Source organism: Pteronotus mesoamericanus, unplaced genomic scaffold (genome assembly GCF_021234165.1).
Source record: "Pteronotus mesoamericanus isolate MK-2021 breed Mesoamerican mustached bat unplaced genomic scaffold, CSHL_Meso_final scaffold_137, whole genome shotgun sequence".
NCBI lineage: Eukaryota > Metazoa > Chordata > Mammalia > Chiroptera > Mormoopidae > Pteronotus > Pteronotus mesoamericanus.
In genome coordinates this window covers 3499296-3525188 of record NW_026555306.1, presented here as the reverse complement: position 1 = coordinate 3525188, position 25893 = coordinate 3499296, and the positions used below count along the sequence as shown (strand labels likewise).

Genomic DNA, 25893 nt, shown 5'->3' with positions numbered 1-25893 from the left:
GGGGACCAAACCCACAATCTACACGTGCACCCTGACCAGGAATTGAGCTCTCGAACCTTTGGTTTGCAGCTCGACGCTCCAACCAACTGAGCTACACAGGCCAAGACACGACATTTCTTTTTTTATTAAAACATTTTAAAAATAATCATAAACTTATTTAAAAAGTTGCAAATACGGTACAAAGAACTTTTTTGCCTCTGAATCCATTTTAAGAGTAAATTACCAATCTTGTGCATCATTCTGAATATTATCCCTGAATATTCTGGTGGGTGTGTCCTACAAACAAGGACATTCCACCATAAAAATACTTTTGTTCCTTTTGAGTCATAAGTTTTATATGAGATAACAGAAAAGCCCACATTCCTCCATCAAATGTTGTATTTGTCCATTTACTTATATCCACATGGACTCATGGATACTTATTTTATTGAAAGGGTTATAATGTTACCCCCTCCCCAATTTTAACATTGATGCTCAGACTATCCCAGATTTGTTTAGTGGGAGCCCTTCAAGCTAACTCAGTGTCTTTCCACCTGCTCTTGTTATATTCTTTGAGCATTTCCTTACTTTCTGACCCAAAAATATGCTTCAGGCTCGTTTTGTGTCAATATCCCCTGGAATCGGCCGTTTCCCCAAAGGATAAAGGGACAGGGCACTTCTGAAAGCTGGTGGCTGACCCCTCACCTCTGAATGACCCCCTCGGACTCTGATTTCAATGCGGCTGTGCCTGGCCAATGGCAGAGGCGATGCTCTAGTGGTTGCCATGGAGACCGCTGGGCCGCAGAGCGGAAGGAGGCGGTGACGTCACTGCGGGAGCAAGTGCAGCGGCCACCTACTCCTCTTAGCCTGGCCCCAGGGCACTGAGGGCAGCTTTTGGGCCAGCGGCAAGGAAGCAGCCGCTCCGCCTGCCAGGCCCCCACCCACGACATCCCAGGGGCAACGGCCCCAGGGAGATCAGTCCCAGATCTGCTGAGACCTTTGGAGGCCACCGCCGAGAAAGGAGGCGCAGCATCTTCAACCCTTCCTGGCGCGGCCTTGCCCAGGAGCCCCGAGCCAGCTGGCAGACACCCTCCTCGGCGTCACGCTGTGTGAGCCCCTGGGAATTCCCACGAGGCCTCTCCGGGGGGATGACCACAGGGGACTGAACGCTGTGCAGCCCTGCAGGCGGCCCGGGGCATCCTTGACTGAGGGGTGCGGATTGGGCCTGTGAGGCCTCTCTCTCACGCCGCCTCCGGGAAGGGACCGTGGCATCCTGGATAATTTTTCGGATCCCCGAGGCAGCGGCGGCGGGCACCAGCGGGCGTACTGCTGCCTCAGAGAGCTGGGCAGGATGCTGTTCGGTGTCAAGGACATCGCTCTCTTGGAGCACGGGTGCAAGGCCCTCGAGGTGGACAGCTACAAGTCCCTGATGATCCTGGGTATCCCGGAGGACTGCAACCACGAGGAATTCGAAGAGATCATTAGGGTTCCCCTGAAACCTCTGGGCAAGTTCGAGGTTGCGGGGAAGGCCTTCCTGGAAGAGGACCGGTCCAAGGCGGCCATCATTAGGCTGATGGAAGACATCAATTACTCCGCGATCCCCAGGGAGATCAAGGGCAAGGGCGGCATGTGGAGGGTGGTCTACATGCCCCGGAAGCAGGACATTGAATTCCTGACCAAGCTGAACCTCTTCTTGCAGAGTGAAGGCAGGACGGTGGAGGACGTGGCCCGGGTCCTGAGGCAGGAGCTGTGCCCGGCGGCGACGGGCCCCGGAGAGCTGCCTGCCAGAAAGTGCTGCGCGCCTGGGCCGGGGGAGAAGCCGGGGGCCGGGGCCACTGCCAGGCTGGACGGCGCGCCGCCTCTGGACTTGGCGGAGAAGGACAGGAAGGCCGGAGAGGGCAAGAGGGGCAAGCGGAAGCAAAAGAAAAACCGCCGGCGGCACCACGCCTCTGACAAGAAGCTGTGAGGTGACGGGCAGGCCTGGGGGCAGAGGAGTGGGTGTGAGCGACGACTGTTGGGGGGGGGGGGGGGTGCCATCTGACTAAGTTTGGGGAATGCGAGTGAGCGTGGATCATGGGCGTGAGCATGGGCGTTACACTCAAGCGAGTGGGGAACTTGGAGTGCACATGGGCGTCATCCGAGCGAGCATGGCGACATCGACTAGTGCGAGTGAGGATGGCATTTTTATCTGCGTTACCTTGTGGGTTCCATCGGAGGGGGCGTGGTTAACACCCAGTGGAGGGCAGGCCGTTCGATCATCCGTCCTGCACACATTTATTGCACACCTACTATGTCCCAGGCACTGTTGTAGGAGCCGGGGATACGGAAGGGAACGAGTCCTGCCTTCGTCGCACGCAGAGCTAGTGGGTGGTAACGTTGGAGTTCCTTGGACTCGTCGGAGGGGGCCGGGTCCCATTTGAGTTGGTGCAGGTAATGTTTGGTTGAGTATGAGCCATTCATTCACTCATTCAACAAACACTTCCTGAGTGTCCACAGTGTACCTGGCACTGTTCCAGGCACCGGAGATACAGCAGGGAGCAAAACGGACCCGAACCTTGCCCCCACGGCTCTTGTGTTAATATCTGAGTAGGCGCAGGTAGCATCTGCGTCGCTCGAACACATGAGCGCACGTGGGTGCTGTTTGAGCGCGTAGGAAGCACCTGAGCACGCTTAATATATGAGCTCGAGTGAGTAATGTTTGAATAGTTGTGGCACTAACACCTGAGCACGTGGGTGCGTATTCCTTGAGTGAGTGAAGGTAACTTCTGAGTGAGGAAGGATCTCAGAAATCCTCCAACGACGTCGAACGACCCGGAGACTCGGCGAGACTCGCAGTCGGAGCCAAGCAGCGCGTCGGACTGGCGCCCTCCCCTGCACACCCAACGGCTGCAGGTGTTTGCCGGGAAATGGAAGGAGGGAGACCCGGCCAGGGAGACCCGGCCAGGGAGACCAAGGGTTTGCAGAAGGTCTTTTAATAGAGCTGAGGAAGAGCCAAGCAGGAAGAACGCGGCAGGGTGCTGGGCGCGGGAGAAAGGCCGCTGTCTGCTTGGCCGCCCGCGGCGTGCGGTCGACAGCCCCTGCTGCCGGGTGTGCCTTGTCGGGGAGGGGGCGCGGAACCCCTCCCTCTGGCTTTGGGTCTGGCTGGAAACCCTGCCATTGCAATGTCTAGAGTCGTTTTGTGTCTTTTAAAAGGAAGCATTTTAGATGTACCTCTGGCACAGACTTGTCCGGAGTGGGCCACCTGTTTTGCACATGAGAAGCAGAAACCATGCCTGACAAGGTGAGCTGCGCTCTCGCCATGTCTGAGGACTTCGCTGCTCTGTGTGTGACTCTAAAAAGCTGTCGCCGCTCTCTACAGGCTGGGTGTCCCTGGCAGGGATGGGCAGCGGCCGTGGAGGCCGGCGGGCGGGGGGTGGAGGAGGGTGGGCACTTCTGCTCTGGGAGGTGCCTGAGATGAGGGTAGGGGTCTCCCCAAATTAAAACCCAGAAGCTCTGACTGAGGGGGGCACATTCCACTCTAAGGAACAAAAGGCAAGACTTCCAGGGAGTGGCCCCCAAAGAGGTAAATAATTAGGTTACCTTCAAGAGTTATCCATTAACAACATTAACGCTGAGTCTCCAAGTCCCCTGTGATGATAAAGAACAAAAAAGAAAAGAAAAAAAATCAATTCAGGTTAAATCCAAATGCCTGTGGATAGACAGAGCTCTTGTTCGGGGCCTCTTACCTGTGAATTTGCAACCTTCATTAGTTCAGGGATCTGCAAAAGTTTGAACTGATTTTCTTTTCAAAAATGTAATTTCTGCACGCACGTTCAGTTGCTTACCTATCGAATTGTAACACTGGAGACCCCCAGTGCATCCCTGTGGTGGCCACTCATGTCTGTGAATTGCCTCTTATTTCTGAGAGGCTACCCTACTCCCCCCCACCCCCGGCAGAGCCAATCGGTGGGGGTCTCATCCTACGCCCCCACCTTGGCAGCCAGGGTGCAGGAAGGGACCACCCTCAGAGAGTCAGGAACTCCTGTCTCTCTGGCATTTCCAGCAGGGGTCAAGACACAGAAGGAATTTTTAGAGTTCACTTGTGTCGAAATAACCTAAAACCCAGAAGACTCTGATTTTTGTCTGGTCCCCAAGCTGCCTCTCTACCCTCAAGCGTCCATATCCTTTTCTTTTGTACAATGGTTGGGATAGAGCTTCTCCTGACCTCCCCACACGTATATTTGAATTTCTTGTGAGTGCATCCCTCGTGTAGAAGTTGATAGCTCGCTATTGATCTTTTTATGTTTTGTAAATTTCTGGCCTGGCCACTCCCACTCATGGACTATTCCTAACATTCTCTAATGTTCATGGTTTCCTCAGAATTTGAACTTGAATAACTGCAACACAACCTCAGGCATACTTGTTCACCGCATGCTGTTCTTCCATCAGGGCACCATCATTGTATAGTGACGAGGGCCAGCGTGGTATTTCCTACTGTCACATTGCACTGCTAAGACTGTATTCGTGCTTATCGTGGGTTTTGGGTGCTTCCCATACACAATGTGAGTGGGCTCAATGTTACCCATAAAACCCAAGTCTCCTACCACTTCTCTCTGGAGTTTTTCTGGACCAGTTGAAGAGTTTCCTGAAATTGCAATGCAAGCTATTATGCAAAACTGGTACCATTTGAAGCTACTTATCTGTGTGAATCAAGACATAGCTGGCATAACAGATCCGAAACAAAAATTCCCAAGCACATTGTACGTGCTGGCTGAGGGAAGGCTGCAGCTGGCCTTTGTAAACCCCCCGACTTCAAAAGCGGGTTCAGTGAAAACTCTTCATTGTTCTTTGTGATTGATGCTGTGTTGTACCAACATAAAATAAATGTATGCTAATGCAATTAATCTGCTCTTTGATATGTTGGGGGAACTGTGTTAAATTTAATTTAGAAACACAATCTGGCTGCTAAGAAACATTCTGGAAACCACTTCCATGGGTCTCATTATTTTAAAAAAGGGTGTTATCAGATCTCATGGCCAAGAGAACGCAAAAGACTCTATTCCACGGGCTTCCAGTGTCTGGTAGGAAAAGGGAAGCAAATTTATCTGGAATGAAAACAGTAACAGCTTTCCTGTGTTCCAGGCAGCATGCAAAGCCCTCCATAGTCATTAATTCATTAGATCTTCCTAACTCTCCAGATGTGGCACTGTGGGTCCACACCTCCTTATTCAAAATCCTTGGGCCAGATGTGGTTCAGAATTCTGGATTTTGGCAAAATGATAGCGTGACTGTGTCTTATATTGTGTAAGGGAGATTTGGGCAGCTCCCATAATCAAACTCATTAGTATTCTGCAGGGAACTGTGGGATATGAGCGTTCAGTGAGATAAGACTATACACAGCCTCACACCGGTGTACATCATGCCTCCTCATGTTTGTTTATTTATTTGGGGGAGTTTTGGTGCCAAGCTTTCGCCTTTCTGGCTTCCAGAGGAGGAGATAAGAGGTTAGGAACCGAAACTATTATCATGATCATCATCTCATTCTATGGACGAGAAAAGTGACACTCTGGGAGGTTCAGTGACTTGCCTAAGGCCACACAGGAGAGCTCTAGGGGGATCAAACCTAGGTCGTTCTGATCACAGTCTGTGCTCCTGAAACAAGGCTAAGTCTCTCAGGGGCTGGGGAGGAGCCGCGGCATGGCTCTCAGGGAAGCCGCTGGGCAGAAATTCTTCAGGATTCTCGAAGAAACAAACGAGATAGGCGAGGCGGCTCACTGAGGGCTCGCTCAAGGCTGGAGCGCAGCCCTGACTGGCGTAGCTCAGTGGATTGGGCGTCCTCCTGCAAACAGACAGGCTGCTGGTTCTGCTCCCAGTCCGGGTTGGAGGCCAGGTCCTGGCTGGGGGGGGGGGGGTGTGGGGGTGGGGGGGTGGGGGGTGGGGTGTGGGGGGGGCAACCTATCTCTCCTGCCCCTATCTCTCCCGCCCGATATTTCTCTCCCTCTCTTCCTCCCTCCCTTCCTCCTCTCTAAAAATAAACAAGTAAAATCTTTTTTTTAAAGCTGAAATGCATGCTCTAGCTCTGACAGAGGCTTAGACCAGAAGATATCAAGTAATTATAATGCTTATTGAATATTTAATATGCAGCAGGCACTATTCTAAGCATTTTACATAAAATTAATTTCATCATCACAATGACACTCAACACTAACGGGCAGATAGAAAGGAAACCCAGTCTCCAGGTTTGGAGACTGAGAGTCACACAACGTGTGGACAGACCCAGGATTTGAACCAGGCTTGCATCTGCATGCATAACCACCAGACAGCGCTGTCCTTTTAATAACCATGACTTACATCTTCTGAGTGGCCACATTCCCAGGTGCTGTGTCAACACTTCAGTTACATTCTCTCCTTGGCTGCTGTTAAGTGTGGGATCCTGGGTCCAGTGACTGTTTTCCATTGACAAAGAACACATGAGTCTGGCTTTATAGCTCAGATTCCTGAACTTGACAGACGTGTGCCCAGCTCGCTCAGGAGGTAGTGTGTTCTCTGTGCACCGATACAAAGGCTGCTGCGAAACTCGGGATGCCAGAGGCAAGCTGGTGAACGCAGCAAGTAACGCCCCTCGGGAGACACCGCCCAACCCGAGCCCTGGCACCAACAGGGCATTGATAAAGGGGGTGCCAGGCTGCTTCCTGTTCTAATATTTGTTGAGGACCTACTATGTGCTGACAACTAACTCACTGGTATCCGGTTCAGAGGCGTGGATAATTTATGTCCTGTTCATTGTAGACAGCAATCTGATTTCTGGGCATTTAAGACGGAGGACAAATCTCGTGATTGTGCCAAAGTTACAAGTGTCACCTCAGAGAGATTGGGGTGTCCCACCAATCTTTATCTTCCCACAAACCTGCCACAGGCAACTGTGCAAAAAGGAGGCATAAGAGTGTGGGGTTGCCCTGGCCTGGTAGCTCAGTTGGTTAGAGTGTCCTCTGATATGCAAAGGTTGTAGGTTCGATCCCTGGTCAGGGCACATACAAGAATTGACTGAAGTGGAACAGCAACCCCCCCCCCCACTTTTCTCTCTTTCTCTCTTTCTAAGCCAATAAATAAAAATTGAAACAAAAAGTGGAGGTTAAAATTGGAGGACCCTGTGATTCAACGCTCAGCTTTGCCACTTCCTAGCGGTGTGGCCTTCTTTGGACTCGGTATTCTCATCTGGAAAATGGGAATGACACTTTCTTAGGAGGGGTTAAAAGGATTAAAAGAGAAAATGCCAGGGCCAGGGACAAAGTGGGTGGTCAGTGAAAGTGAGTATTACTATGCCTCTGCCTTTCTGGCAGACACAAAGACAGGAGCTGTCACGAAGAAAAGAAAACCAAGATAGAAGACCAAGATACAGATACAGAAAACCAAGATACGGAAGACCAAGACAGGCTAGTAAGTGAAAAAAGTAAGTTTTATAGTAAGAGATCTAATGCAATCCATTCATTCACTCATTCATTAAATGTTTTGAGCACCTACCAGGACTGTTATAGAGGCCAGGGATTCAGTAGTGAACAAACCAGACAAATATCTGTCTTCGTGTGGCTGATGGTCTAATAGGGTGAGACAACAAATAAATATATAAGAAAACAGGGAGTGGTAAGTGCTATGGTGAAAATAATTTAGGATAATGTGAAAAGGCACTATGGGGTAAATCCTAAAATTACACAGATATGAAAGTAAGCTTTTTTTCTTTTCCCCTGGAAAAGTACAGATATTTTACTGTGGTTGATTTTGAGGGATAGAGGCCAGAGGCTTGCAGGCAAGGGGGGCTTGTATCTCATTTTACACTTTTCTGCAATTTCAGCATTTTCTTACTGTGTGTGTGACTTTTAATATGACTAATTTTTAAAAAATGGCAACCAAGTGAGGCTGAGGAGAGAGATCTGGGCCACGTTTTGTTTCCTTCCCCCGTTCTTTTCAACAAATAAAAAAGCGGAAGCTATAATTATCCATTTTTCTGGCGCGGCTGGAGGAGGACCTTGCCTGTCAGAGATCTGGGCAATTTAAAACACCCCAGTGGGACTGCTCAGGGCTTAGCAAGTTTTGTAAGGATGTCGAACATTCGAGATTTTCATTTCTAGGACAATCCTCCCCTGGTTCCACTAAAACACCAAAAAAAAACAAAACAAAAAAAAAAAAAAAAAACACACCAAATGTCTCATCTGCGAAGTTACTGTCTAGACTTCTCAGATTTGGATTCTTATGCCATTATTCCTCCAACAGGGGGGTCCGAGGGGTTTTTCCGCTTAGGGCTTCTACGAAGCAGCGGCTCAAGGATGATGATTTAGGCATCAGACCTCAGGAAGGGGTGCGGGGCGGAGAGGAGGCGCTGCCCCGCCCTCGCCCGGCGCCAGCTCCTCAAGCTCAGAGAGAACTCGCCCTAGGGAACGCGTCTCCTCGTTGCCATGGATACCACTGGGCGGCGGGGCGAGAAACTGCGCGAGAAGGGGGCGCAGCGGAGAGGTCGCGCTAGGGCCCTGAGCAGAGGCTGGGATGGGGCTGGTGAGGAAGAGGAGGAGTGGGGGAAGAGAAGGGAGAGGGGGGAGGAGGGAGGGAGGGGAGGAGGGAGAAGGAGAAAATCCAGCGAAGCCTAACGACCCAGCTGTGCAAAAGGGAAAACAACTGGAATGAGCCAACAATTGTGCGAAGGCCTCGCCGAGACTCTGACCTTCCCCCAACCCCCGAGCGTCTTTCTTTCTTCCTTTTTTCCCTGCTCTCCCGTCCTTCCTTTAATCTCTCCTTCCCCTCTTTCTCTAAACATCTGCCTGGTTCCTTCAGGTGTTAAATAAAATCGTACGTTGTGAGTTAAATAAAATCACACGCATTGATTTTTATATCGTGTAGTAAAGTCATTCTTGTACAGCGTGGGGTGTTTTTTTTTCCTGCTGTTGTTGGAATTTCATTATAATTGCTTTCTTTTGTAATCCCATAGATGCAGTTCTGTGCACTGAAACGCTTTATCCTGGAAAGGGTCGGTGGCCTGGAAAGGGTTAAGGATGCCCGGCCACGGAGGGGGAAGGGCAGCGGGAAAGAGTCGAAGCCGGTGAAAGCTGAGCTTTCTGGGCGGCAGGAACAGCGAAAGCAAAGGCCCCGAGGCTGGGGGCGAGCGCAGCGGTGCAGAGCAGGCAGGCGTGGCTGGCGTGGCGGAAAGAGGAGAAACGAGAGGGAAGTGGGGGAGACTTAATACGGCTTTGTCGGCGATGGCGACGACTTTGATTTTGCTCTGCCTGAGATGAAGACTTTAGAAAGACTAGAGACAGATCTGGCTTAAGTTTTTAAAAGATCCCTCCAGCTGCTCGAGTGGGGATGGCTTGCAGGCAGCAAAGGTGGAAGAGGCGTTTTCGTGGATCCAGGCGACCGATGAGCATCCGCTGCGTCCCCTGAGCCTGCCTGGATGGTGACCCCGGTGCTTCCCTTCACTTAAAGCCGCGCAACTTCAGGCCCGCCTCAGTCTCCCCGTTTGTAAGAGCACAGCGCTGAGGACTCACAACCCCAGGCCTATTCAACACATCTCAGAAAGAAAACCCTCCGTACGAGTTTGCTGTTATTGTTACTAATGCCGTTGCTGTTGTGCGTAGTGTTGCTGAGCTGGCTCCCTCAGCCTTACCTGGGAAATTCCTGGCCAGCACGTCCCAGGTATTCTGACCCACCCACTATGTGTGTGGCCGAGTCTGAGAACCTTTGGTTTAATTTTTAAATTAACATTTTTGATTGCCAAAAATCCAAGCCATCCAAAAGGATATGAAGTACCTGCCTCTGCCACCTCTGTGGGTCCCGAGGCCCCCTCCCCCGAAACAGCCATTGTTGGCAGCGCTTGTCTGTGCACACACCTCGGTGCTCCCGCTCTCCCGCGCGCGCGTGCGCGCTCTCTCTCTCTCTCTCTCTCTCTCTCTCTCTCTCACACACACACACACACACACACACACACACACGTCAGACTGTTTCGGATTCAAACCATCAATTCTTGGCCGTGTAATGCCGAGCAAGTGGTTTTATTTCTTTGGCTATAAAATGGGAATGATCGTCCTGTCGAGGCACACGTCTCAGAGTGCCGTGGGGAGGACTTCGCAGGAAGCGCTTACAGTGGTGCCTCATACTTAGGAAGTGCTCCATAAAACTTAACCTTTCTTCATAGCTGCTCAGTATTTCACTGTAAGACTACGTCCTAAAATTGAGTCAGTCCCTACTAATGAGCAATTAGGCTCGTTCATTCACTTCATTCAGAAATATTTATTGAGCACTTACTGCGTGCCAAGCCCACGGTGGGGGCTGGGCTGGTGCAATAAGACCCTGGGACCGCTTTCTCCCACGTCTGGGCAGACAGGAGGGAATTGCTGGTACCAGAAGTCGTGTCACTTGAAAATGATAATATGCAGTGTCAGTGGCTCCCCAAGGACGGTCCCGCCAGCACACCCACCTCCGCGGCTTGGCTGGAACCCGCGCCTGTAGGATGGCAGGTTTGGAAACTGCTGCCTCTCTCGGGGAAGGTGCTGACGTGAGCCGCCGCGCGCGTTCTGCCTGGAAGGGGTCGCCCCGCGGGGTGCGGCCACCCCCACCCCGTGCGGGAGGGGAGTGGGGCACCCCGAAGAGAGTGGACAGCCCCCTTGTCAGTCTTCCCGTGTCAAGGAGTGTAAGACGAGAAGGGGGAAGGTGGGCCTCATCATGGGGGAGGGCGAGGAGGAACTTCCTGCCCCCGAGCTCCGAGGCTCGGCGCGCGCGGGCTGGGAAGCAGGAGGAGCGTCAGGGTCTGCCTGGACCGGGGTGGCGGCCTGCCGAGGGGCGGGAGACCCTCCCCGGGGCTGGGCTGCCTCCTCCGGGCGCCCCGGCCATATTGAATAGCCACGGCTGAGCGGTCTTTGTCTGCGAAGTCCTCTCTCAAGTTCCAGGCGCCTCCCTGGTGCCCGGGGCAGGAAGAATTACTTGAAGTCCGTGCGCCCCAACTTGGAGCCGGGACACCACGTTTTCAGCTTGCCGTGGGCTTTGAACCTCAAGATCGACTTCACCCCGGCTCACGTGAGCATCCTGAAAATCGATTCCCACCCATCGCTGCGGGTGGGGAGAGCCAGCCTCGGTCCAGACGCAACTTGTTGCAGGCGGAGAAATTGGGAGGTGTGAGCTCACCCCTGCTGGGGAGGCGAGACTCTCCGGGCAGCGCTGCTGGGACGCCCCCCTACTCTCACCCCCATACTTGGGGCTTCTTGCAGTTCGGGCTCCTTGGCCCCCACCCCAGATTTCACCCTGGAGATCTTAAAGACCCTCGAGAAAAGCGACGTGCGGGGCTGGTTCCCCTGGGGCTTCCTCCTGTCCCCTGACTGCCTGATCCTCTGGAGCCTTCCCGACGTCTGCAAAGATGTGGATTTGGACGTCCTCGTGGAAGCCTTGAAGCCCGTGGGGACCTTTAAGAAGATCGGCAAGGTGTTCCGCAGGGAGGAGGACTCCACCGTGGGCAATGCTGCAGATTGGGGAGGGTGCAGACTATGTGCTCATCCCCCGCGAGGTCAGGCTGGTGGGGGGCGTCTGGAGGGTCATCTCCAAGCCTGCCACCAAGGAGGTGGAATTTCGAGAGTGGCTGGCCCAGTTCTTGGAGGAAGAAGGTCGCACCCTGTAGGATGTTGCCCGCATCATTGAGAAGAGCACCCCGCACCAGCACCAGCACCCCCAAAAGCTCAAGGAGCCCCGGGTGAGGAGGAGATGGTGACCCCTCCTCCCTGGCTGGTTGTGGGCACCTATGACAGCAGCAACGCCAGAGAGAGCGAGTTCAGCGACTTTGAGATGGCCCGAGAGACGGGTGGCAGGAGCCACAAAGGCACCGCGCGTGGCAGAAAGGTGCACAAAATGCCCGTCAGTTACCTGGACAGCAAATTCCTGGGGAGCGACCTGGAGAGCGAGGAGGAGGAGGAAGTGGTGGAGGCCTTCCTCCCCCGCGGGGAGAAGAAGCCAGGCGCTGCGCCCGGGCGCCGCTGCCTGGACCTGCCGGAGCCCACGTTTGAAGACAACCCGGGGCCCCAGCCGTCCAAAGCGGACAGGTGGCGAGAGTTTGTCAGCCAGATGTCCTGGGGGAAGCTGAAGCGGACGGTGAAGGGTTGGGGGCCCAGGTCCAGCCAGGGAGTGGGCGAGGTCCAGCAGGACGCTGCCAGGGTGGAGGGGGAGGGGTGCCAGGTAGCGCCAGTCAGGGGGCTCACTTGGGGAACTCCGGAGGTGGGCTGGTGCTTGAGCCCCCCACAAGGCGATGGAGGTCCAAAGTCAACTGGGCCTCCTTTAGGCTGCGCCAGAGGGAGGAAACAGCATCCACAGCTGGGGGGTGGGGGGCGGAGGCTGCAAATGATCAGAGGGTGGAGGCTATAGCTCATCAAAGGGTAGGGGCTATAGCTGACCGGAGGGCAGGCGCTGTGCATAATCAGAGGTCAGAGGCTGGAGAGGACCAGAGGGCGGAGGCCATAGCTGAGCAGGGAGCAGAGGCTGTGGGTAATCAGAGGCTGGAGGCCCTCGTCTTCCAGGCAGCAGAGGCAGCATCCAATGGGGCTGAGGCCAGGGCTGTCCAGGAAACCGAAGCCTTGGCTGCCCAGGGGAGCCCAGGAGCAGCCCCAGGAGCCAGGGCCCAGAAACAGGTCAAGACAGTGAGGTTCCAGACTCCCGGGCGCTTTTCGTGGTTTTGCCAGTGCTGGAGAGCCTTCTGGCACCCTCCCCGGTTGCCTGCCCTGCCTGAGAGAGGCCCGGGGCAGGCGAGGCCAGGAGCCTTTGGGTGCTGAGAGCGGAGGCCCGAGAGGAGGTGGAGCAGGGAGAGCAAGAGGACCTGCTGTGTGGTGTGGCGGAGGCCTTGCCTCAGAGCACCCTGCCACCTGCCTCCTTATTGGCCACTCAGGGCATGTTCCCCGCCCCCTTCTGCACTTGGACCCGGAAGCTCTTTCTGCCTCCACACGTGACAATGGAGGTAGAGGGCCAGGCAGCACCCTGCACACCTCCACCTAACACTTCTCTTTCTTTTCTTGTTAAATTTTTCTTCCACGCATTGACTTTTTAAATACAGGCTCTTTATGGTAACCCCAGGAATGTAAAGAAAGAAACCCTGTACAATGGGGTTGCATTAACTTCCTCAAATGCAACTCTAGGTGTTCCGCTTGAAACCCGGAGCCAGGCCTGGGAGAAATGCCTTGCTCATCCCCCTTTCCCCTGCACATTGGCAGCCTCCTGGAACTTACAATATGTAAATGAAAATGTGTACAGACTTACTTCTTGGCGTTGGACTTGGCAGCTGAAGAATGCTCCAGGGTGATTTTGTCACTCACGTGTGTCCCCTCTGCCTCCCATGATGGTGACCTGCGGTTGTGTCACTCCAATTGCCATGCCCACACTCCTGGGTTCTGCAGGTTCCAAGAGTCCAGCACCTGCCGTTTATACACTTCACACACTTAACAAGGGGACAGAAGCCTCATCTGGGAACTGTGTCCACGTGCAGATTCCGGGGCCCTTCGTGCCAGAGCTCTGGGTTGGGCAGTGCTGGCTGTGTGGCCCAGGAGTCTACTTTCATCAAGCTCCACGAACATCTCCTGGGACAGCTTGGCCATTGGACAAGTCCTTGCAATAGAAACAGGCCAAAACGGGGGTGGGGAGGTGGGGTGGGGCAGCTGTCACGTGGTAGTGTGCAGTGCGCTGTGATTACAATGGAGAGAGAGCGGGTTGCAGGAGGACATCTTTCTGTATTGTCTGTGTCCCCCGCACCACGAATCCCACCAGAGAAAAATAGACAGCAAGCACCATACCCGAGCTTTGCTGAAGGCAGAAGAGAAGGAAATTCATGGAGGAGGGGATCTGAAGCCCAGCTCTATCCTCTTGACTCTGGCTGCTGCCCAGCCTGAGTTTCTTAGTTTTTTTCCTTGGAACTAAAGAATGATATGGTTTCTCTTGCCCTGCCCCACCCCCAGAAGTGGTCACGTGGGTGCCTCTTGCTGCTGGGCTGAGAGCCCCTTTGTAGGGGTGTAGTTCACAGCTCATAGCCTGGCAAGAAAGAGCCTCCACTGGGCTTTGAGCTCCACTGGGAAGGACGGTGGCGGGGGGTTGGGGGGGACAGTAGGGGAATAACTAAACTGGGCGGAGTTGTCCCTGAGGTGGCCAGCGAGCACTCTGGTGCCCGGCTGGTGGTGGCAGTGGGGGCTGGCTGCGGCTACTGCTCCTCTCTGGAATAGCAGCCTGTGGCCTCCTTACAAGGCTGGGGATGGAGGGCCTGGCCTGTTGGGGATGCTGGAAGTGAAAGGAGCTGGGAGCAGGGACGGTGAGAGACACCGGGAGAGGCTCAGAGACTAGGCAAACCTGTTCCCCTCTGTCTCCTCTGCTGATTTTCAGTTTGTCCCTCCTGTGCCCAGCATTCCCAGCATGAGCATGAGCCAGGCATAGGAGAGGGAAGGACCCTTGAGGTACCTTGAGATGGTACCAAGGCTTTCAGTGTTATTTTCAACCCAAGGGGGTTTCAAATGGGGCCAGTGGAACCTCAGCCCCCAAATGCAGCCTGTGGGTGCCTCCTGGTGTGGTTTCAAACGTACTGGGATTTTCGGGCAGGAAGTCCCCAGAAAACTCCCAACTACCCACACACAACTCCGGAGTGGTGTATGAAGGCCGCACCAGCTGCGGCGCCCACAGTGCCCACCAGAGGGCGCTCCACGAGTTTGTTTGTTTTTTTGTTTTGTGTTTTGTGTTTTTTTGGTCTCCAAACCAGCCTTTGAAAGTAACCGAAGAGACAGCGGAACACAGACATAGAGATCCCACGGCGCCACAGGCAGGGACTTTCTGGATCCCCCTTTCCAAGTCCCATGGCGGAGTGACAGGAAGAGAGGAAACCAGTAGGCAGACGGAGTGAGGAGGGATGTGGAGTCAGGCTATCCATCTCACCTCCAGCACCTCCTCTTGCAAGCTACGCGACCTTGGGCTGGTTACTTAACTTCTCTGTGCCTCCGCTTGCTCATCCGGAAGAGTGAGCATCACACACGTTTCCCCCTGGGATTGCTGACAGGACTGAGGACGGCCTGATGTGTTAGAGCTCAGCTCAGCCCTGGGGGACCTCATCTCGTCTTATTCTTGTTCCATTAGTAAATCAGGGAGACAGCTTGGATTGGGACTCCCAGGGCAGGGGTTTCCAATCCTGGGTGCTGTGTGGAATGACCTGGGAGCTTTCAAACACCCATGCCCAGCCTGCCCTCTCAGGTTCTCATGGAACTGGTCCGGGGTATGGCTGGGGCACCGAGCGCCTTCATCCTTCCGCGGTGATTCCAGTGTGCACCCGGCACTGAGAACCGCGACCCTGGTCAGCTCTAGCCGTGCAGCAGAATCACGTGAAGGAACGTTTAAAACACAAATTGCTGGATCCCAACCCCAAGTGATTTCGTGTTTACGGTGGACCCAATAACATGCATTTCTATCAAGTCCCCAGGTCATGTTAAGGCTGCTGATTCCAGGATCTCACTTGAAGGAGAGTTGCCCTCCAGGAATGTCCAGTTTTCCCAGCCTGGCGTTGAAGGCCAGGTGGAGCCTCTGGCTCTGGGCCATTCATTGGCGAATTCATTCATGTACCGTGCGGTCCGCAGTGCTCTCGGGTGGGCGTCGTGGGCGCCACCGCTGGCGCGCGCGCTGTCTCCCCGCCTCCGGAGTGGTGGGCAGTGGAGAGGAGGCGTCGTTCACTGTCCCCGGACCCCCTCATCTTCCCTCTCAGTAGTTCCAGGACCTAGCAACACTCGGGACTCGAGCGGGTGGAGAGGCCGGGACAGGCTCAGCCTGGGAGTGGGGGGAGCTTGGGTAAGACGTGGGGTTCCGAGCCAAGGAACCCCCGCCTCTTGCTCTGGAGCAGTTACGCGGGTTTGCGAGGGAGCCCTGGAGCAGGACAGGGACTGAGCGCCCTTCCTTGCCTCTCTGAGCCTCAGTTTCCTTATCTGGAAAAGGGGTGAAAACCTGCCTTCACCCTATTTTCTCGAACCTACTCTAAGCGCAGAATCCAAGAGAGACACACGCCCCAAATCTGTTTACCCCGAAAACTCCACAGAGACGCAAGCCCAGCACGGGAGCCTGGCCCTGGAGGGGTCAGTGAAGACACGTGACTAACCCCCAGCCTCGCGGCCCTGGCTCCGGGCTTTTGTACCGGCCGTTCCTGCCCCTGGATGTGCTTTCCTTTGGTGTCTGCTGCCTCGCTCCTCACCTAATGTCACCTTCTCAGTGAGGGCTCCCCCGCAAAGCCCTAAACAGGCGATGACTGCAAGCCCTCCGGCCCCACGCCCTCAGGCCCCCGCCCGCGGGCTTGTTCTCCCCGCGGTCACTGCGGGCTAAGGCAGGACCGTGCGCTTCTCTCCGAGCCTCGGTGCCTGCTCTCCGCCCCTCCCCCCGCCCACGTCCCTCCGCGACGGGCCGCCTGTGCCCGTCCTGCTTCCCGCTGCAGCCCAGCGCCCAGCGCCGCGCCTGGACGCATGTCCTGTAGGGCTCGCACGGGTCCCTCGGCCTCCCCTCGGGACACTGCCTTCTTCTCCCACCGGACGCGACCGCGCTCCACTCCGTCCTCCTGCGCGGCCTCGGCACGTCGGGGCCCCGCGGGGACACACCCGCCGCTGAAGGGCCCTGGGGCTGCTCGCGCCGCGCTTGCCGGCGGGACCTCCGGGCCTTTACGCGGCTGCTCCTGGGCCCCGAGGCGCCGCTCCGCGCGCCCCAGGCTCCCTCCCGCCGGGCCGGAGCGTCCCCGCACCTTCCTCGCCGGGCGCAGCTGGGTCGCGTTCGCCGAGCCCGCGCGGTCCCTGCGGCCCATCGGTCACTCGACAACTGCAAACAGCAGCCACCGGGTGCGGGCGCCGCGCTGGCGCCGGGGACGCGGCGGGCACGGGACAGGCCACACTCCGGGCCCGGCCGGGAGCGGCCCCGCCCGACTCCGCCGCCGCAAACCCCTCGCTCACCCACCGCAACGCCGCAGCGCCGGGTGCCCGTCGGCCTCAGCCACGTCCCGACTCCTCCGGCCGCTGCGCCGCAGGCCCAGGGCCCGGGCGGCGGCGGGCAGCGGGAGGCGGGGGCCGCTGTCCGAAGGCTGCTGGGCTGCGGCGGCGGCCGTGGCGGCGACGTGAGCCGGGGGCTCCCGGTCCCTCCTCAGGCCAGTCGGCTCTGTTTGTGGAGCGTCCGCGGCCCAGCGACCGGGCTCCGGGCAGCAGCGCCCCTGGGCCGCGAGCAGCTCGCTGCGTTTGTACTGTTTGGGCGACGCGACGGTCCCTTTTCTGCGCTTTGCCTGCCAAACCCGCGTCGGTTCCCTCTGTGAGCCCCCCACCCCGACAAACACGGCCAGTGCGCTGTTTAAAAATAACCAAGGGCACCGGGGGCAATCAGAGCTCTGAAAAACGGGGGGGGGGGGGGGGGCGACGTTTTTAACCGGGCGGTCAGGGAAGCCTCCTGGGAGGTGACGTTTGGAGACAGGCCCACGTGAAGTGAAGGACAGACCCCTGCCAATGTCCTGGGAAGGGCGCTCCAGGCAGCGGGAACAGCGAGTGCAAAGGCCCCGAGGCAGGAGTGCACCCCACGTGTTCCCTGACCAGCCAGGGCGCCGGGGCGGCTGCGACCACGGAGGGCGGTGGGCAGCGCCCAGGGCTAGAAGGGGCCAGAGCAGACAGGGCCGGGCGAGGGAACCTCCGGGTGAGGACAGTGTCCTGTATCTGCACTGGCCACACCTGGCTCTTGCGTACCTGTACGGCGGCTGGTACAACGAGAAAGAAAGAGAGAAAGAGAGAGAGAAAGAGAGAAAGAAAAGAAAGAAAGAAAGAAAGAAAGAAAGAAAGAAAGAAAGAAAGAAAGAAAGAAAGAAAGAAAGAAAGAAAGAAAGAGAGAGAGAGAGAGAAAGAAAGAAAGAAAGAAAAAAAGAAAAGGAAGGAAGGAAGGCAGGCAGGCAGGAAGGAAGGAAGGAAGGAAGGAAGGAAGGAAGGAAGGAAGGAAGGAAGGAAGGAAAGCATTTAACTGTAATTTGGATTACAGTTAAATTTAAATTGTCCCAACTGACCAGTGATATTGGACAGAGAAGATCTAACCAATTATAGGAAGCCATTAGAGGGTTCGGGGAAGGACGTGATTGGCTGGGACTTGACTTGTAGGTCAAAGTCACGGGTCACAAAGCCGGCCCAGGTTCCCGCAGACGGGGACCGGGCTCTACCTCTAGACCAGAAACTTCCAGGCGCGCACAGGGAGGGAAGGGCCCAGAGCGGCCGCGTTGGAGACAGTTCCCCAAGCGCGCCCTCTGCCGGCGGCTGGCAGAGGACACCGGGCGTCGGCTTGTCCGGCTCCACAGTGGGCACAACCATCTCTGCCCTCCGGACCCCAGCGTGAGCGTCCGCAGAGGGTTTAGCCTGGGGTGGATACTCGGTGACTCGGAAATGGCAGCAAAGAATTCACTGTTTTGTTTTTTTTCTCCTAAATTATTTATTTATAGAGAGGGGAGGAGAAGAGGGAGAAAGAGAAACATCAAACTGTGGTTGCATTTCCCACGTCCCCTCTTGAGGACTGGGACTGCAACTCAGGCACGTGCCTTGATGGGAACCAGCGATCCTTTAGTTCGCAGGCCGGCGCTCAATCCACTGAGCCACAGGAGCCAGGGCTGATGTTCACCATTATTAAGGCAAGAGGATTTCAATGGTGCCTGCAGGGCTCACTCCCCAAATTAGCCCGTGGATGCCTCTGGGGGTGTGGTTTCAGACTCAGCAGGATTTTCAAGGCGGTTGCCCCGAAAATCTGGGTTTTGACGCTACATCAGAGTTTATGTGGACCAGCCCAGCAGCCCCTTGCCTCACCTAAGTTACCTAAGGAGAACAAGGATGGGACGCAGTGGAGAGGGGAGAGCCTGCCTGGGCTCCCGGGAGGGAACTAGATGGGGACATTCTCGGTCCCCCGTCCTCATGGGAGAAGCAGGGAGAGATGCAGAAACGGGGCTGTGGAGGTACAGGTGTTTGGAGTGGAGCTGCCTAGGTTACTCCATTCTCCCCCCATCCTCCATGTGACCTTGGGCTGGTTATTTACCTCTGGGCATCTCCATTTATGCCCCTGAAAATGGGGGTCGTGTCTCTTAGTGCCAGGAAGATGAGAGAGGCTGTGACGCCTTGTGCTTAGGGCAGAGCCTGGTGTCCAGTGAGCTGGACCCATCCCTCCCTCTCAGCAAGGCCCCTAAGGAGTCTGATAAAGGTTACGAATCAGCTGTTGGTCCCTTCCAGAACATTCTCCCCACCTGACTGAGATGACGTGTGTGTGGCAGGGCGGGGTGAGGAATAGACCACTATGAGCACCAGGGCAGTGCGCCTTTTGCAGCGTGATGGCTCAGGCCCCTTCCGATCTGCTGCAGCTCCCCTACACCCTGCTTTCCCCCTGCCCCAGGGCTTTGGGGGCCCACAAATAAGAGGTGTTCAGTCACAGGCTCTGGAGTTACATGGACGTGGTTTGAGTCAGGCCACACTGCCTGGGTTCAGAGTCCAGCACTGTGTGACCCTGGGTAAGTCAGCTACCGTGTGTGTGTGTGTGTGTGTGTGTGTGTGTGTGTGACCTATAAAAGGTAAACAATAAGAGCACCTCAACTTGCCTTAAAACAATGTGAGCATGACAGCTAAAACACAGAAGCAACCCAAGTGTCTACCCACTGATGAAGGACTAAGCGAAGTGTAGTATATCCATACAACGGGATATTATTCAGCCTTAAAAGGGAGGTTGATTTTCCAATATGTTATAACATGGATGAACCTTGAGGATGCTAAGTGAAATAAGCCAATTACAGAGACAAATACTGTAGGATCCTTTTTATAGGAGGAGCTTAGAGTAATCAAAATAATAAAGACAGAAAGTGTAATGGTGGAAACAGGGCACACGGGGAGTTACTGTTTAATAGGTAGAGAGTTTCAGGTTTACAGACGATGAGAGTTACAGGGAGGGATAGTTATGATGGATGCACAAAAATGTGGACGTATCGAATACCACTGAGAAAGGGCAGATATGGGCCCTGGCTGGTGTGGCGCAGTGGACTGAGTGCTGGCCTGCAAACCAAAGGGCCACCAGTTCAATTCTATAGTCAGGGCACATGCCTGGGTTGCAGACCAGGTCCCCAGGATAGGGTGTGCGAGAGGCAGCCACACATTGATTTTTTTTCCCTATCTTTCTCCCTCCCTTCCCTTCTCAATCAATCAGTCAATCTTTTTAAAAAAATTTAGAAATGGCTGGGATGCTACATTTTGTTATGTGTATTTTAATTAAAATGAAAATAAATGTAAAAAAATCAACCTGAGCGCTTCAGACAGTCCTTGGAATATGGTAAAAACTACAGAAAAAATTATTGTTATTTCTGTAATTAGTGTTGAATGCCAGCTCCCCGCATCAGAGCTCAATCAATCTGGGCTAGTTACTTAGCTCCGTGCACCTGAGCGCCTGGAAAGGGCCTTCCACCGCGAGTCTCTAACCAGCGGTTCTGGAGCGCCCCCTGGGGGGGACCTCGTGTGCTGAGGCCTCTACAGTGATCTTGCCTGCTGAGGGTGGCGGAAGGAGGTCGCTTTCAGTTCCTGCGGCCCTTATTCGTCCCTCCGACTGTTGTAAGACCTGGTCACACACGAGAGAGTCTGAAGGAACCTTTCGCCACACTCGAACGGGCCAAGAGGCTGAGACAGAGTCAGCCTCAGGGGGTGGTATGTGTGCGGGGCTGCGGAGGTTGCTAGGTCCAGGTGCCGGAGCTGCTCCGTGGCCTCGGCCTGCGGGATTCGCTCTGCTCCCCTCGCAGGAATGGGGGCGGTGACGACAGAGACCCTGAAGTCGGACAAACCCAGTTCCAGCTCTTTTTCCCCACCTCCTTGAGGCTCAGTTTCCTCATCCGGGAAATGGAGATGAAAACCTGCCTTGGTTCTTTTCCCCAGTGTCAGCCCCCAAAAGGCACCTAGCCTGGCTTCCACCAGTGGGTGAGGACATGAAGCAGGGAGAAGGCAGCTGAGTTAGGAAGCAGGGTTTAGGTAAACCTACGTGGGTTTCCTTTAAAAGAATAGTTGTCCTCTGAGATGACCTCCCACCCACTCCTGGTTTCCTTCACAGGGGTTTTGTTTTTATGTTTGTGTCTATTTGTTTTATGCCACTAGAGAAGTTAGTGACCTTGCACTTGGGAGGCTCCATATGCAGGGATTATACGGAGAGCAACATCCAAATTTTGGGACCTTGTTCAGGAAGTGCAAGCTCCCGGTGGCAACTCCTTCCAGGGACAGGTGGAGGTCTGATAGTTTTACAATGCGGAGTAGGCTCACGTCAGCCCGTGTCACACACGTCAGCCCGTGTTACAGTCTCACGAATGCGCGCTAACTCACTGACACCCAGACACACCAATCGCACGCCCACTCACCCAGGGACACACACTCACTCACCTTTACACACTCACACACACTCCTGCTAAAATCCTCTCACATAGCCACAAACCCCATCACCCACTCACACACACAGACCCAGCTCCCTCCCACACTCATGTTTGTGTCTCTCTCTCTCTCTCTCTGTCACACACACACACACACACACACACGCACGCGCGCGCGCGCGCGCGCCCGCCCATTCTCCCTTCCCAGGTTGGTGCCAAATGTTTTTTTTTTTTCTTGTCACCCTTGGCAGATACGGGCCTGTTCCAAGGGCCAGGACTCGCTGTGGGCATTGGGGAACCCGGACCTCCGCGCTGGGCAGGTGTGGGTGTGGCCGCAGACTGGAGACCGCCACATCCTCCCTTAGACTGGGAGCGGCCTGGGGCCTCCCCTCTCTGGGGAGCCCCGGGCTTTGCCCTGATACCTAACTCCTGTCCGGACCTCACCGCTGTCCAGATGTCTCCGTGCTCAGCCCCAGTCTAGCCCCTTCCCATCAAACTTCACATCTAACCCTGCCCCTTCTCTGTTCAGGACTTCCAATGGCTCCTCAGCGACTTTAAGACAAAGCCCAGCGTCTCACCGCAGCCCAGGAGGTTCCGGACGGTCTCACCTGTCCTCCTCTGGGTCTCATTCCCGCCAAAATGGACTAGGCCAGGTCCCTCCTCTGGGCTATCACTCTGTCTCCCTCACTGAACTGTGAGCCCTGGGAGGAGAGTCCAGAACTGTTATGTCACCAGTGAGTCCCCAACACCACCCATCACGAAGGGGCTGAAGGAAGTTGGTCGAACAAGGGAATGAAATAATTGTCGATTTCAACTTTGGGTCCCTATTCCGTTTCCCTGAGGTATGGCTCCTTCTGCCCACCAGAGGGCGCGCTGACCCAACAAACATTTTAATTCAGGGCCTGGGCCACCTCGGGCAGTGAGAAAGGAGTAACAATAACACCAAGTGCTAATTCAGCCCTCCCGCCCTGCCTGGGGTGGGGGGCGGGGCTAAGTGCTCCACACCCCCAATCTCTACATCAACAGCTAGGTGAGACCTAACCAAGATGGACGAAGAGAGCGAGGCTCAGAGAGCTTGTTAAATTTTCCCAAGTCACACATCTAAGCTGCAGATAAGCTTCGGATCCCCAGCTTCTGTGACTTTTCAGCTCTTGGCTCTGTTCTTTGCCAAGGTCCCCCAAAGAGACAGTGGTGTCCACGTGCTGGTCCCCTTGATGAAGATGGCAAGTGCTTGCAAGGGGGCCCCCGGCCAGGCCCCAGCCCCACTGCCTGTGTGCTAGAGGTCAGACTCTTTACGTCTCAGATGCTGACCTCTGTTTTTCTCTGAGCAGCAGGGTGGTGGGGTTCTGTTATTATCCCCATTATACAGATGAGGAAACTGAGGTGCAGGAAGGTGGGAAACCTGTCCCATGTCACAAGCATGGAGGCAGCAGTGATGTGCGTTACCAGGCCGGAGGCTGTAGCCAGGGTAGAGCACAGAGGCCTGGAAGGCGAAGACCAGGAAATGAAACTCCTTCCTGAGGGGAGGAGGAAATAACTGAATGAGGGGGTTTGACAGGAGAAGGAGAGGACAGGTCAGGGGAGCCCAGGGACCTTGAGGTCTTGCAAATTCTTATTTTACGAAGTCAAATTGTGCAGCTATTGGAACAATCTAGGTCCCTCTCCAAATCGCTATCAGCTGCTCTGTCATATTTTCCATAACCTCATCGATGGCTTGAAATTGCTTCCCTTTCAAAAATAATTTTAGTTTTGGGAAAAGCCAGAAGCCGCAGGGCACCAAATTTGGGCCGTACAGAGGCTGAGTCACCTGAGTGATTTGATGTTTGGCCCAAAACCACAAGAAACATGATGCATGAGCAGGCATGTTGTCCTGATGAAGCTGCCAATCATCAGTTGCCCATAGCTGCGGCCTTCCGAGTAATCCGAATAGTTTCTGTGGGGGAACGTTCAAGCTTAATGTAAAATTTGATGCAGATTTGTTGCTCTACTTGCTTAGTCATTTTGAATGCGATGGCCATACAGTACACATGCTCACTCAAGGGCGTCTACCACCTCCACTGATCAGTACAGTGAAGTTGTCATTTGTTCACGCATGTGTATTCCAGTCCACTCTCCTTGGCTGCCAGGTTACATCGATGTCATGCAAACCATTCTCCTTATATTAATAATGGCTGGGATTTTCTGGACAGACCACACACACACATTTTATTAATATATAAAATTGTTATATTTATATATTATATAATTTTATTTTTAAAATAATTTTATTATTTTTTAGAGAGAGGGAGAAGTGAGGGAGAGAGGGAGAGAAACATCAGTTGCTTGCCCCTCACGCACCCCCCAATTGGCGACCTGGCCCACAGCCCAGGCGTGGGCCCTGACTGGGAATTTAACTGGCAACCTTTTGGTTTGCAGGTGGCACTCAATCCACTGAACCACACCAGCCAGTTTTATAATTTTATTAACCTATAAAAACTATGTATTATTACCATATAAATCATATTATTAATATATAAAATTATATAGGAAAAAGATATACATTTAGACAGAAAACAGTAGTTTTATTTCATTCTTAAATAAGCATATGTATTTACAATGGATGTGTGTACGTGGCGCTGTACTTCTCCAGCCTTGGAATTAGATTGAACACCGCCGCCCTCATTGCCCGTCCGCACTGATTCAGGCTGGGATTAGTTTTTCATCCCCGCAACGGACGAAAACGCAGCTTTACAAAGATACGTCGTCATGGAAAGGACTGCGGAGCTGGCTAAGGTGGAAGCTGCGGACTACCCGAGCTGGTAGTTCCTCGCAGTGTCCGACAGATGTCGCTGTGTTCCCCTCAAAAAAATTAAAATACCTTTTGGCTCAGTTTGAGAGACAAGTAATTGTAAGAGGAAGGGTGAATTTGAAAAGCGCAGAGGGTTCATGAAGAGCTGAGTAAACATACGTAGAAAATGAAAAATTATTATCTAATTTACACTGCATACAAAGGTGGACTCTAGAAGACCTTGATGCAAAAGAAAAACCATCAAGTTCACCAGACTAGGACGCAGTGAGCTATCTTGATGGCTTGGGGGTGCAGTCAGGAAGAAGCACATCTTGAACAAAAATCCAAAAATAAAAATTAGGCAACTCGGAATAAATTAAGAGTTTCTTTAACACGTCACCATACACAAAGACACAAGAGAATGGAAGAAGCTGCAAATGTCTAAATGTTGGGAATACATGATGAGAACTGTACATGCTACTCATGCAAATCAAGGAGAAGAGGAAGGCAAGCATCATAGAAAAACAGGCAGAACACCAACAGGCAATTTTGAAGAGAGAATGCATCAAAAGCTCATCTACACATGATTAGATGTTCAGAATCACTAAAATCAGAAATACACACAAAAAGTAATGAGTTATTGTTTTTATGCCAGTGAGACTAGAGAAATAAGAAATAAGAAACAATGCTATAAATAAACTCATTTTCCAGATGAGAAACCTAAGACTTGGTAGGGAGTAGTGGAGTGGGGTTTTTTCAAGTCCACACAGCTGGGAAGTGGCAGGACAGGAAGTGAACACAGGTTTGCTCAGATTTCAAATCCTGGACTCAAACCCTGGCTGGTGTGGCTCAGTGGATTGAGTGCTGGTCTGTGAACCAAAGAGCTGCCAGATCGATTCCCAGTCAGTGCCCATGCCTGGCTTGTGGGTCACAGCTCCAGTAGGGGGAGTGAGAGGCAACCACACTTTGATGTTTCTCTCTCCATCCCTTCTCCTCTAAAATAAATAAATAAAATCTAAAAAGAAAAACAATGTTTTAAAAAATAAATAAAAGCAACATACTCTATTAGAAAAAAGAAACAAAACCTGGACTCTACAGCTACCCCTGGCGGCCTTTGGCAGGACCACCCATTCATTCATTCATTCATTCATTCATTCACTCAATTTTCTCTTCCATCACTCCATGCATCCATCCATCGAACAGAGCACCCATCCTCAATGGATACAGTTGTGATCAAGACAGGTTCAGTTCCCTCTGACAATGTTAATCACACAAACAGCTGTTTGACAGCTGTGTGAACACTATGTTCTGTTGGGTCCCCAGACACTGAACTGGCAAATGGGGGAAAAAAACCAAGTTATGGGGAGAATGTGCTTAGTGCGATCATTCATATCAATCAAGTACAGTCAACCATCTGCCAATGACTTGCCAAGTCATTTTAGAAAATGTTCTATTTAAAAATATTCTCAACTTATATAATAAAAATGTTTGGATGTGGTAGGGAAGATAGTTTTTTTAAAATACTGTTTTTAGGGGTATGAAAACAAAATAAGTTTGAAGTCTACCATCTTAGGGGACTTGCATTTTCCAAGTGGAAGAGAAGCTCAGGACACAGCCCCGAAAAGAAAGGAAGTCTGGGGTGGACCCAGCAGAAAAGCTTGTTTTCAGAAAAGACCTGTAATGATTAAGCCAAGGTCAAGGAAGTAGAAAAAGCCAGGCTCAGCTTTCTGAGCAAAGAAGCCCCCATCTGTTTCAT

At 53.5% G+C, this 25893-nt stretch overlaps 2 protein-coding genes across 2 annotated transcripts; both read left to right on the top strand.

Moving 5' to 3' along the window:
- Nucleotides 1-866: 866 nt before the first annotated feature.
- Nucleotides 867-1945, top strand: PNMA8C (PNMA family member 8C). Its single transcript, XM_054588488.1, has one exon. The coding sequence runs from the start codon at nucleotides 1331-1333 to the stop codon at nucleotides 1943-1945; it is 615 nt and encodes a 204-aa protein (XP_054444463.1). The 5' UTR covers nucleotides 867-1330.
- Nucleotides 1946-11346: 9401 nt separating this feature from the next.
- Nucleotides 11347-14394, top strand: CCDC8 (coiled-coil domain containing 8). Its single transcript, XM_054588399.1, is given in 5 exon segments — nucleotides 11347-11690; nucleotides 11693-12145; nucleotides 12148-12711; nucleotides 12714-12934; nucleotides 14344-14394. Coding segments are annotated over 5 exon segments (1527 nt in total). The 5' UTR covers nucleotides 11347-11452.
- Nucleotides 14395-25893: the final 11499 nt, after the last annotated feature.